Source organism: Melanostigma gelatinosum, assembly GCF_949748355.1.
Source record: "Melanostigma gelatinosum genome assembly, contig: SUPER_1_unloc_1, whole genome shotgun sequence".
NCBI classification, from domain to species: domain Eukaryota; kingdom Metazoa; phylum Chordata; class Actinopteri; order Perciformes; family Zoarcidae; genus Melanostigma; species Melanostigma gelatinosum.
This window is the reverse complement of record NW_027635330.1, coordinates 1425199-1438876: the sequence shown is the minus strand read 5'-3', so window position 1 is coordinate 1438876 and position 13678 is coordinate 1425199. Positions and strand designations below refer to the sequence as shown.

Sequence of the window (13678 nt, the reverse complement as noted above, 5' to 3'; positions counted from 1 at the left end):
ACAATGTAATGTGGGTGGCATAGGATGGGAAATTCCACTCTGGTTTAAGCAATGGGCCCCTAAAGTAAATACATCATATTGCTTTATCTCCTCTTACAAAGCTTCCAGTAGACAGGGATGCCAGGTGCTTAGAATGTCATGATTTGTTTGGATATTGCCAAGTTTACTCGTCAACATTTTGAAAGAAACACTAGATTTCCAGAGGAAATGAGTTTTGTACTGAAGCTCAGGAGGACATTCGGGGGAATCTGCTGCAGAGTAATATCAGGTGTTTCATTACACTAAAGCTAAAACATTTACAGAGTGGTGGAGCAGAATGTGGTCACTGCTGGACGCTGTCTGATATCTGTCCTATTCAAAGCTGGTGAAAAGACTACAGTTCTTAGCTTTGGGTGATTATACAGCGATTAAAACATAGTTATGAATAATATATTCCATTGCTGCCAAAGAATCCCCCTAAATGTTACACACTGTTCCTTTAACGTTAGCCGTTAGCTCCGTTATTTAGCCGAGTAGGACCGTGCTCACCGGCTGCTAACGGCTAACGCTAACTGGCGTCTCCTTCTGCAAATTTGTTGTTCACAATATAGAATTATCAGGGAAAAACTATGCTTCATGAGGGTGTTTAAGCACAGGTGTGTAGTACTAGTTTGCACATGTGCAGTAGCGTTTGGGATCAGTACCAAGTGACATGTGTCGTTGTTCCTGTGTAGCATAAATGAGCTGATAAATATGATAAAATTATATCTGATCGGTGCATGGACTTGTGTACTGGCTGATACCCGATCAAGTATTTTAGGCTGTATTGGAGGCATTTCTATTGGTATCGGATCAACTCTAGTTATGAGGTTATTCCATATTGAAAACAGTGGAGAAATAAATCATAATATTGTCGAAACGTTTCTCTGTGTGTGTGTGAGCCCTTACTCTTGCCATCGTGAGTGCGCAGCGTGTCCAGCAGGTCTATGGTGGCGCTGCCCAGTAGCTCCTTCCTGAGTGTGTGGCAGCTCCACAGCTTCAGATCTAGACGACTCTGAGGCGTCACATTACTGCGGAACACAAATGGTGAACGGACTTTACTGTATAGCGCTTTTCTAGTCTTCCGACCACTCAAAGCGTTTAACACGACATGTCATCATTGATATCCATTCATACACTGATGGGAGGGGCTACCATGCAAGGTGTCACCTGCCCATCAGGACTATGTAATCATTCATATCCATTCATACACCACAGGAACAGCCTGCGGGGGCAATTTGGGGTTACGTGTCTTGCCCAAGGACACATGGACTAGTGGAGCTGGAGATCGAACCAACGATCCTCTGATTGAATGATGATCCTGCTCCACATGATGTTACCACACCAACACACATCATCAAACATACAAGAAACACTGCACATCGGTAGATAAATCGAGTCAGTTTTACCACAGGAAATGTTTAAAATGAGCGGACTTTATTCTTTTAATAAAATATGAGTTACCTTCATTGTCTTTACCAGTACACACATAACAACAGGTTGGGATGAACACTATGTGTATGTTCTATAGAAATGTTTATCTTACAAACAATAATATACGAGATTATATAAAAGTCATTGTGTGTGTGTGAGATGGTGTTCTCACAGGGTGAGGTCTTCGTTCCACTGCAGCTCGAGGTGGCCGCTGCGTTTGCCAGTTTTTTTGGTTTCGCTGGTCAGGCCATCTGCCGTCACCTCGACAAAGGAGCTGAGTCGAGAGTGACGGTTTGGCAGCTTGGGAGACTGGGGCTTCGCCGACACCACTGATGCAAGACAGATTGAGGAAACGGGAATATGTTAGAATTGTAAAACGTGTTCTTTTTGTAGAAAGTGGTTCACCGACTGGAAAGGACCAACACAGTTCTCCTCTCTTCAATGGGACACCTCTGTGCACCTCTACAACACTTTTTCCCACCAAAATCAGCATGTACAAAAATCAGAAAGTTTATTGCCAAGACATCATTTAAAAATATGAAAATGTACAGTCAAATATGATAAAACAAACAGAGTATGTTAAGACATGTGCAGTGATGTCACAGACGCGAGGTTAGTAACCAGTGAAAATGTACAGTGGTTACTTTTTCTTTTACACATCTGTTACTTATTCAGTCTCTCTTTAAAACTCTCAAGCTAGAGTTCGTGACTGTTGGACCAGTGGAAAGACTAACAAAGACTTTCTGTCGCATTCGAATTAAGTGAAAATGACTGATTGGAGACTGGTGGTTTTGAGAAGAGCATATTAATTGATGTTTTTTACGTTATTAAATCATGACAATCGAAATCCCTGTTGATTTGAACCCACGTTGCGTAGCATCGCATCGACGAGGGGCAAAAATCAGCGCTTCACCCGGGTGTCATGTTTTCATCACTGCCGATCGGAGTCGATTGTAAATTTTTGTAACTGAAGACAAAAGCCAGATGTAAGTTGGGTTTTTTTTTGTGGGAAAGGGACTTAAGATACAGACTATGTGACTGTGGCCACAGTCCAACCACAACGAGGAAATGTATTTCTATTACAGTCTTTATATCAACAACACCTCAGCCATAATTTCTTTTAAATAATATACTGTCCCCTGTCTGTGCGATCGGGTCCCCACAATTAAGTCATCTACAAACAGAAGGCCTAGTGTTAGACATGCGTCGAATGCAATTTTCCTGGCCAATTACAGTGTTTTTAAAAAGTCTGCCAATTCCAATTTTTGTTTTCTTTCGAAGAACTATCATGAACAGCAAAAATCTAGACTAACTTTTATTGTTTTATCATCCAGAAGAATGTTTGTAATCGTCCTGTCACGGTCAAACATTCGAATTGTCATCCTTTTACTTTGGTACTTTCATCTGTAGTTGTTATTTGCATCAAACACACAATTCAAATGATTCATATGTACATTATTGTTTTTATTTTTGAAGTGAATACATTGAAGTAAAAGCAGAAAGCTCCATCATGACATGATGTTAAAATTTGTATAATTTTCAGATAATTATCCAGAAGATTGTTTACCACTTCTAATAGTTTTGTACTTGTAATGCACTGATCAAATATATATTGTCCTTTACTTTTTTACAGTTTATGGAGAGGATGCCACACAACAGTAATGTGCTTTCAGTCAGAATTAAAGCTGCGAGCAGCGATGGGCGGGCCCTCGCAATATGCACGTCGGGGTGCATGCACGTCGGGGTGCCGGCGGGACTCCGGCCTGCGCGGCCGAGAACGTCCGCGACCGTCGGACGGCGTGAGGACTCTGGTTGATGCTGTCATTCAGTTCCGTGACCGTCAGACACTGCATGCAGGTTCAGAGCATGGCCCCAATATACTTTTATTTAAGTCCATATGTGATACATGTTCCTACCAAATTCCATACATCTAGGTGAAACGTACTGCAAGGGCTGCTTCGTTGAAATTTTGTAGGGGGCGCTATTGAGCCGATTTGCCACTCTGAACCAATAAAATCATATTATACAACTACATTTTGGGCTTTAAATGTGTATGCCAAGTTTGCTTATGTTTCGAGCATTTTTAGCCTCTCAAAATGACCTTCGTTGTTAACGGTGTTGGGATCTAAAGGAGCGTGTTTGGGTTATCAGCATTTAAGAAACTGAATTCTTGACATCAATAGAATTATTGATGTATGTAACAATTATTAATGATTATTAATATAAACGGGGCACCACCCTGCGAACAGGGACCAATAACCAAACGATAAAACTAAGTCTCATAATTAGTAGTCACTCATAATGTCAATAGTCTGCGTATGACTACACATTCAGTGACAGTGAAGGTTTTTAAGTTCGAGCACCGGCTACTACATACAGTCTTATCAAATACATATGCACAAGTAATCACAGACGACTGCTCCTGAAAGTATAACAGAGTTTATTGAATCAAAATAATAAATGATCAAATCAATTAATATTGCAACCAACAAACGTTATCATACAATTTTATATGCCTAAACTAAAGAATGAATACAGTGGATGAGGGTGTATGTCTGTGTGTGTGTGTGTGTGTGTGTGGGTCTGTGGGTGAAAAGGAGGGAGTCTTACAGCTACGCTAAAGACTACAAAGATGGCGGCGTCGAGTGACGCTGGCCAAAGGGGAGGGGCCTTAAGAACTACAGCTAAAAACTACAAAGATGGCGGAGTCGAGGGACCCGGACAAAATGGCAGTTAGGCTGCTGTATGTACTCACGTGTGCCTGGGCAGCACGTGATGTGAGGCGCTCGTTTGAACGAGGTTCCCCAGGAGTAGAACTAGGAGCTATGTGTATGTGCGTGTTTCGTGAAAGGAGGAACGAGAAAAAAGGTGGGGGCTCATGGATCAGACTTCTGCGTGCTGTCCGCGTTGTAGTGATAATGGGGGTGTCTGGCGTATCGTACATAACGTGCCGTTGTCGGTAGAACTGCCAGCAGTTATGTACAATAGCCGAGATTCCACACTTCACTCACAGAGCTGATTTAATGAGCAGAGAATACTACACGAAGTGTAGTAAAACCAATGAAAAGAAATCAAATAAATCCAAGCAAACAGTCACAGTTAATACACGAATACAGCGGAGCTTCTCTCGTCCGCGAGGAGTTGCGTAATATCTCGATATCACGCGACAGTAATTTAAACACACAAAAACACGGGAATATCAACATATAAATGAATGGCCTGAATTAAACTTAAGTTAATTTAAGCTAAGCTATGCCCAAATGCCAAGAACCTTACTTGTAGATGCTTCGTTGCAACGTGGAAGTGTTTGTGGCAAAGCTGTCCGTTTTCCTCGTCGGGAAGGGGGACAGGGGGGAGCTTGCGGGTCGGCGCGGCTTTGCAGCGGGCGCTGTGTGTCGCGCGGCGGTGAGCTGGCGCTGTTTCGGTCCGTCGTGGCGTGGCTGGAGCAAACGCAGGTCCGGTCTGTACTCGCTGCAGGGAGAACAGTTAACTTCGGATGAGACGACGTGTCTGCGCGTCTTGCCGGGAATCCTCGGTCACGAGAGGAGCGAGGCTTCGTCGGGCTCCTCTGTGCCGGTTTGTGCACAAAATAAAAAGAAACAAAAAGCAGAGAACGGATCGCTGATGCGGATTCGTTTCGCGGGCTGAGTGGAGCCGTACTCAACGTGGAACACTGTCGTTTCGTCCAGCGAAATGGCTCGTGACCTGTCAGGGTTCGATGAGGGTTTGAGGGGCTTCCTCGTGGCCTGGACGGGGGTGTCCGAGCGAAGAGAGCGTGGTGTGCTCCCTGTTCGACGGAGGTCGACGGGAAAAAGCTGGATTCTCTGTGGCCTGGACAGGGGGGGGGGGGGGTCCGGGCGAAGAGAGCGGTTGTGTGCCTCCTAACTCAACCGAGGTCGAAGGGGGAAAAGCTATGAGGTGGGGGCAGCAGAGAGTTTTATAGAACAGTGGCCGAACCACAGGGGTCCTCGGGTCTCTTGGCTCTCGGCCAATGAGATTGCCGCGGTTACCATGGTTATTTGGGGGGGGGGGAATTCACACCTGAGTGTGAAATCCCTTTGCTCTCCTCAAACTACAAATCAGGATGAGACCTTTGCTTGACAAAGTGAAGGCCTGATTGTCTTTGTCCACAGCACATGTTTAAGCCATATGGTCAGAGCCCAACATCCCCCCTTTGTTCTGAAGAGCGAGATGTTGGCTTCGGTCTTTAGAGCAAACCAAGGGCTGGCATGTGCATCCATGTGGTGGGGAAACCTGAAGAGGTGAGACAGTCCAAGTGTTCCTGAGACCAAAAGCAGTGGTTAAAACAGGCAGTGTTCATTGTTCATAGAGTTCAAGGTTCATAGTGGTCAAGTTCATGGTGTTCAAGTTCAGAGTTCATTGGCATCTGGGCAGATGACTAAGGTGGCATCTGGGCAGATGACTTTAACTACTTCTACCTACATCTACTATCATACACAATTCAAATCATAGGTGAGCAAAACATTATTCCCAAATAATTCAATCGCTATTATGATGTTGTGATATTCTAGCATTGCGGCATAGTGTCAAAGAAAGTAACAACCCAAATAAACAAAACAAAACACAAAAGAGAGAGAAGGAAAGAATAGAAAGACAAGAAGCAGGTGAGGGGCAAACAGTGGTTACTGGTTCAACTCCTAGACAGTACTGGAGTCCGTCGGCGGAGCAGTCGTAGGTTGGCTACGTGGTGTTATGAATAGGAGGGAATCCAGTTAGTCTGTCGCTTCTGGATCTATTAGTACATGATATGTGCGTCTATCTCTCTCTGATCGGTAGATTTCGAGCGAGTCCTGTGTCTAAGTTTTAGAATCTATCGATATTGGAGTTGCGTTGCCAAGACTATAGGCCAGAGGTACCTGTGAGGGTTGCATAACAGTAGTGGTAGCAGATTTACAGATTTCGTTAGCACGGCTAGTGTGACTAGCTAGGCTGGTCTCTCGCTGCTCCAGCTGTTGACAGCTGAGCCTTCTCGGATGAGGTCCTGGGTTAAATCTGACTGCTACGGCAGAGGTTATGTCCTCTTTGGTTACTTCTGGTAGAGTCTATAAAGCATGCAAAGGGTTCTCTATGAGAGTGGAGCATCAGTTTACAGTCACAATGGTTTGTCAGGTCATGCAACTGTTCTGGTTGAAGTTGGATGTGTTCGCGGTTAGTGCATGTCTACAGGGTGAGTTGGAGCATGCAGTTAAACGTTAGTAGTCAATAGTAAGCTGCCATTCTGCCGGTTGGTTTCGGCACTGGCGAGATTAGAGTGTACTTCCTGTGAAGTGCATCTCTCTAAGTTTCTGTTGTCAGAGAGCCCACCCCCCTCGCGCTGTTCAAGTGGCGAGGGCAGATATCCCACGTTACCGCCAGCACTCAGGGAAACGTCGCGAACAGTTTCACTCTGGAGTGTGTCATGGCGGGCTGGTGATATCTCCCTCCCCCCACCCTCCTAATTAGAGATGGAGACAGGTCCGGCGCACAGGTCAAGTTCAGTTACCTACGGCACTGGCGACTTGACAGAACCGGCCGATGACTCGGCTGAAAGAAGGCGGTGGCTTCGTGGAACAAGCTGGAGGTGGATCCTGCTGACAGAGCAGGAGAAGAAGGCTTAGTTGACGAAAGATCTTACGAGCTACTCGAAAGGGTGCTCGAAGGGCCTCTAAGGTTGTGGCACCCTAGAGGTGTATGCGAAAAGGTGGGGGAACACATGAGGCTCGTTTCTGACCCGGAGTCGGGTAGAGCAAGAGTGTTATGACCCCCCAGTAGGACTGAAGAATATGTATAGATTTATACATAACGGGCATTGCCTTTGCGAACAAGGTCGCCCAAGAAGGTTGAAGAACGAGGTGCGAAATGGGAGTGGTCGTTTCCGGAAGTGTGCTGAGTTCTCTTCCCCCCCCCTACCACGTCGACTTGGCAGCAGGGGGAAAGGTCACTCGGCTTAGTCAGGTGGGCTGCGAGTCAGCGTTACCTGATGGGTTGCCCTTGAGGGTGTCTTTCACCCCCCTGGTTCCGTTGGTCTTTCGACCGCCAGGGTCGTCTGTTCCTCGGGGGTGACCAGGGCTCGCTAGGCCAAGTCCTCTCGTCGTCTTCCGACGCTAGGTCGGAGTCGCTCGACTGTTGGATGCCTAAGACTATGGCGGTGTCTTCGTACCGATTTGTCGGCCGTCCGCGTGTCTCCCATGCAAGTTGCGTGTATTTCCTAATCTCTGGCATGGTGAGGTTACTCGTTCTGCAGTGCATAGTAACATCGTATCTCACGTTGTCGTGGAGATTGTGCAAGAAAAGCGACTTGAAGGCATGGTCTTCTAGACCTGGGGCGTTACGTCCTTGGAAGTACGCAGATCTCAAGCGCCTGAAGTAGTCTCTCCGAGACTCTAGCCTTTCCTGGGAAATGGCAAAGGCGCCGAGGGTGGCAGAAGCTGGGTTGGTGTACAGGGAGTACTCCTCCCTAAGGGCGTGACAAAGGGATGAATAGCAGTCGCGGATGCTCGGCTGGAGCGTTTCCACGAAAGCGTGGACGCTTCGCGCAGTGGTTTTCCACACTAGCTTTAGCTTTTCGCGCGATGAGGGGCGCGATAGGTCGAGGAGGCAGCGATCGATCTCCCTTAGGTAGTCATCGATGCCCGAGTCGTGATTATCGGGGTTGAAGCGCTCTACGTCTTTCGCCAGAGACTCAATCTGTCGAGTACGCAGGCCTCCAAGGTTGATGGGGCCTGAGCCGTCCGAGTCGTCTGAGTCTCCATACTTGCGATGGTGGTAACGACTATCATCCTCCCTCCCTGAGGGGGATGGGGTCAGTTCTTGTCGCGCGCGTGAACTGCGTGGAGGATTGCGTTCGCCTGAGGTGGTTTTGAAGCCACCTGGGCCGACTAGGACCTGGTGTTGGTCCTCTCTACTCCTGGTTGCGGATGTCGCTTTCAAGAAATGCAAGGTGGTTCGGGTCTCGGGGAATGAGGGAGCCGAGACCAAGAAATGACTGGGCTGAAAGGCTCGATAGGGGGTAGCCGTACCTACCGGGGTTGCTGGAACACCTTGAAGCGCTTTCAGTTTGTCATCACTCTCTGATGCTTTAGAGAGTTCTAGGTTGACCTCTCTGAGGTCACTGCGCAGGCTACTATTTTCTGACTGTAGGGCTCTATAGTCACGTGACAACTCCTGAACCTCTGTTCGGAGTGTCCAGATCTCGCGTTGCTGCTCGTCGCTCTGTGCCCGGGTTCGGGCAGCTTGCAGCTGCATTTTCTGATGGTAGATGAGCAGTATTTCGCTGATTACGTCCTGAATCAGGCGCTCTCTGTTACCTGCTGGGTTATTTACATAAGCCACCAGCTGCTCTAATTGCTCGTCGCATAGGACAGCAGTGTATTTTGCAAAGTACTCTCTTTCCTTTGCTGTGAGTCCAAGGACATCAGCCACCGCATCTCGTAAGGCGGTGTCTTCTGGAGCTACAGCTCCAGGAATGGGGGATTTCTCGTTGCTCATTCTCTCTAATGAGTGCGACTCCCAGTGGTTGTTAATTCCCTAGTGTTAGAACGGAACTGTTAGTGTTTACGGTTCTCAGTGAAATGTCTAGTTCTGTGACTTAGGATTTCTACTGTTAGATGTTAATTACTGTTAGTGTTACGGTTCATGCAGGCGCACAGTGAAATGTCTAGCTCTGTGACTTACGTTTCTACTGTTGCTGCTCTGAGGTATCACTACTGCTTTGCAGCCAGAGGTGCGAAAATGCTAATGTGGTTTAGCACTTTGGGCCTGTGACAGCTGTGTGTAACTTCTTTGGAGGGATTTAAGAAAACAAGCAAGGTATTACAAATAAACGATCAAATCTACTACACAGCTGGCTGTTAGTTTTAAGAAATGAAACGAATAGTTAAACCTGGAAACGAAATAAAATTTCGAGAAGGGAATTAAAGATTAAGATTAAAAATCAAAATTTAAAATCAAAAATTTAATTACAATAAGACAAGATTTTGAAGATCAAAGCCTACCTATTTTGGGAAATAAGTTTCAGGAATTTGGATCATTCAAAAGAGGAAAAAAAATAATTTTTCGAAAAAAAATATTTTTTTGGAAAATTAATTATTCAAAAATAATTATGGATTACTGTGCATATATACTGTAACAAAACTGGAATAACGTACCCTCACACGGGGCACCATTATGTTGGGATCTAAAGGAGCGTGTTTGGGTTATCAGCATTTAAGAAACTGAATTCTTGACATCAATAGAATTATTGATGTATGTAACAATTATTAATGATTATTAATATAAACGGGGCACCACCCTGCGAACAGGGACCAATAACCAAACGATAAAACTAAGTCTCATAATTAGTAGTCACTCATAATGTCAATAGTCTGCGTATGACTACACATTCAGTGACAGTGAAGGTTTTTAAGTTCGAGCACCGGCTACTACATACAGTCTTATCAAATACATATGCACAAGTAATCACAGACGACTGCTCCTGAAAGTATAACAGAGTTTATTGAATCAAAATAATAAATGATCAAATCAATTAATATTGCAACCAACAAACGTTATCATACAATTTTATATGCCTAAACTAAAGAATGAATACAGTGGATGAGGGTGTATGTCTGTGTGTGTGTGTGTGTGTGTGTGGGTCTGTGGGTGAAAAGGAGGGAGTCTTACAGCTACGCTAAAGACTACAAAGATGGCGGCGTCGAGTGACGCTGGCCAAAGGGGAGGGGCCTTAAGAACTACAGCTAAAAACTACAAAGATGGCGGAGTCGAGGGACCCGGACAAAATGGCAGTTAGGCTGCTGTATGTACTCACGTGTGCCTGGGCAGCACGTGATGTGAGGCGCTCGTTTGAACGAGGTTCCCCAGGAGTAGAACTAGGAGCTATGTGTATGTGCGTGTTTCGTGAAAGGAGGAACGAGAAAAAAGGTGGGGGCTCATGGATCAGACTTCTGCGTGCTGTCCGCGTTGTAGTGATAATGGGGGTGTCTGGCGTATCGTACATAACGTGCCGTTGTCGGTAGAACTGCCAGCAGTTATGTACAATAGCCGAGATTCCACACTTCACTCACAGAGCTGATTTAATGAGCAGAGAATACTACACGAAGTGTAGTAAAACCAATGAAAAGAAATCAAATAAATCCAAGCAAACAGTCACAGTTAATACACGAATACAGCGGAGCTTCTCTCGTCCGCGAGGAGTTGCGTAATATCTCGATATCACGCGACAGTAATTTAAACACACAAAAACACGGGAATATCAACATATAAATGAATGGCCTGAATTAAACTTAAGTTAATTTAAGCTAAGCTATGCCCAAATGCCAAGAACCTTACTTGTAGATGCTTCGTTGCAACGTGGAAGTGTTTGTGGCAAAGCTGTCCGTTTTCCTCGTCGGGAAGGGGGACAGGGGGGAGCTTGCGGGTCGGCGCGGCTTTGCAGCGGGCGCTGTGTGTCGCGCGGCGGTGAGCTGGCGCTGTTTCGGTCCGTCGTGGCGTGGCTGGAGCAAACGCAGGTCCGGTCTGTACTCGCTGCAGGGAGAACAGTTAACTTCGGATGAGACGACGTGTCTGCGCGTCTTGCCGGGAATCCTCGGTCACGAGAGGAGCGAGGCTTCGTCGGGCTCCTCTGTGCCGGTTTGTGCACAAAATAAAAAGAAACAAAAAGCAGAGAACGGATCGCTGATGCGGATTCGTTTCGCGGGCTGAGTGGAGCCGTACTCAACGTGGAACACTGTCGTTTCGTCCAGCGAAATGGCTCGTGACCTGTCAGGGTTCGATGAGGGTTTGAGGGGCTTCCTCGTGGCCTGGACGGGGGTGTCCGAGCGAAGAGAGCGTGGTGTGCTCCCTGTTCGACGGAGGTCGACGGGAAAAAGCTGGATTCTCTGTGGCCTGGACAGGGGGGGGGGGGGGTCCGGGCGAAGAGAGCGGTTGTGTGCCTCCTAACTCAACCGAGGTCGAAGGGGGAAAAGCTATGAGGTGGGGGCAGCAGAGAGTTTTATAGAACAGTGGCCGAACCACAGGGGTCCTCGGGTCTCTTGGCTCTCGGCCAATGAGATTGCCGCGGTTACCATGGTTATTTGGGGGGGGGGGAATTCACACCTGAGTGTGAAATCCCTTTGCTCTCCTCAAACTACAAATCAGGATGAGACCTTTGCTTGACAAAGTGAAGGCCTGATTGTCTTTGTCCACAGCACATGTTTAAGCCACATGGTCAGAGCCCAACAACGGCGAAGACTGCATCGCCACGGCAACGGCGTTCGACGAAACATCAAAAGCTTCATGATCTGGCATTATGAACTATTTGTGTGGAACAAATTTGATATTGATTTGATTTACCTACTAAGAGAAACAAGCCAAAGTATAAAGACTTTAACTTCCTGTTACCAGTAGGTGGCGCTATGACTATGATTCAAAATTGGCCTGCAGATGTCTTCAGGCCTGGAGTCTAATCAAACACGTGAAATCTGGTAAAGATCTGATGATGTGGAGTCGAGTTACATCAGTTTATTCGTTCATGGCGAAGGATCGAAATTCCGTCGCCACGGCAACAGCTTTTCACGAAACAACAAGCTTTGAGTAACTTTTCATCACAAAGGTCTTTAGACTGTACCGACCAAATTTGAAGTTGATCTGATGAATTCCCTAGGAGGAGTTCGTTAAAGTGCAGCGGCTGGAAATGACAAAAACGACATGAGAAATTCATAAAAAATGCAAAATGGCTGACTTCCGGTTGGGTTTAGAGCATAGCCCCAAGAGACTTTTATTGAAGTCCATATGCGATACATGTTCCTACCACATTTCATACATCTAGGTCAAACGTACTGCGAGGGCTGCTTCGTCGAAATTTTGTAGGGGGCGCTATTGAGCCGATTTGGCACTCTGAACCAATAAAATCTGATTCTGTAACTACATTTCGGCCTTTTAATCTACTTGCCAAGTTTGCTTATGTTTCGAGCATTTTTAGCCTCTCAAAATGACCTTCGTTGTTAACGGCGAAGACTGCATCGCCACGGAAACGGCGTTTGACGAAACATCAAAAGCTTCATGATCTGGCATTATGAACTTCTTGTATTTGTGTGGAACAAATTTGATATTGATTTGATTTACCTACTAAGAGAAACAAGCCAAAGTATAAAGACTTTAACTTCCTGTTACCAGTAGGTGGCGCTATGACTATGATTCAAAATTGGCCTGCAGATGTCTTCAGGCCTGGAGTCTAATCAAGCATGTGAAATCTGGTAAAGATCTGATGATGTGGAGTCGAGATACATCAGTGTATTCGTTCATGGCGAAGGATCGAAATTCGCCGAGCCGCCACGTCGCCGCCCTTCAGTAACTTCTTACAATCTTCACAATGAAGCATTATCAAGGTCTTAAGGCTTGTTTGACAACATTTGAGAGGGATCTGATTAATCTGTGAGGAGCAGGATGTCAAAGTACGCAGCGTACAACTTCCGGTTGCCACTAGGTGGCGCTATCACTATGATTCAAAATTATCATATAGATGTGTTCCGGGTCAGGATGTTATGACATATGAGAGATTTGGAGCAGATTCGACAAGTTACAACAACTTCCTGTTTCGTGGCGAATAGTGTTTCTTTGATGCCACGCCACGGCCACATAGTTCGATAACTTTTTGATCTTTGAGTAACTTTTCACTGTCAAGGTCTCAAGAGCAGACTAGCCGAATCTGAAGTCAATCGGGTCAAATCTCTGGGAGGAGTTCGTTAAAGTATGACGCCTTGAAACGGTCAAAAAACGTCATAAAAGTAAAAATGGCCGACTTCCTGTTTGGTTTAGAGAAAACGGCCAAGAGGATTTTTTGTGCGTCTCATCACGTTCCACATACCGACCAAATTTCATACAGCTGGGTGAAACCTGATGTTGGGGCTACTCAATAGGGGGCGCTAGCGAGCCAATATTTCATACCGCAGCTGGACACCCCAATCAGACTGCAATTTTCGCAAATTCTGGCTTGCGTGCCAAATTTCACAACATTCCCAATATCCCAAGCACCTCCTTTTTGCGACGAAACACATAAAATAATTAAAGCTGCGAGCAGCGATGGGCGGGCCCTCGCAATATGCACGTCGGGGTGCCGGCGGGACTCCGGCCTGCGCGGCCGAGAACGTCCGCGACCGTCGGACGGCGCGAGGACTCTGGCTGATGCTGCCATTTAGTTCTGTGACCGTCAGACACTGCATGCAGGTTTAGAGCATGGCCCCAATATACT

At 46.3% G+C, this 13678-nt stretch overlaps 1 protein-coding gene across 1 annotated transcript in view; it reads right to left on the bottom strand.

Annotated features, from left to right (window-relative positions):
* The window catches only part of LOC306786361 (NEDD4-like E3 ubiquitin-protein ligase WWP2), a gene marked incomplete at both ends in the record, with an annotated part of 335533 nt that overhangs the window by 54176 nt on the left and 267679 nt on the right, over nt 1–13678 (bottom strand). The window contains 2 exons of the mRNA XM_079297399.1: nt 928–1049; nt 1625–1781. Coding sequence (XP_079153525.1) covers nt 928–1049; nt 1625–1781 — 279 coding nt within the window. The remainder of the gene's footprint in view (nt 1–927; nt 1050–1624; nt 1782–13678) is intronic.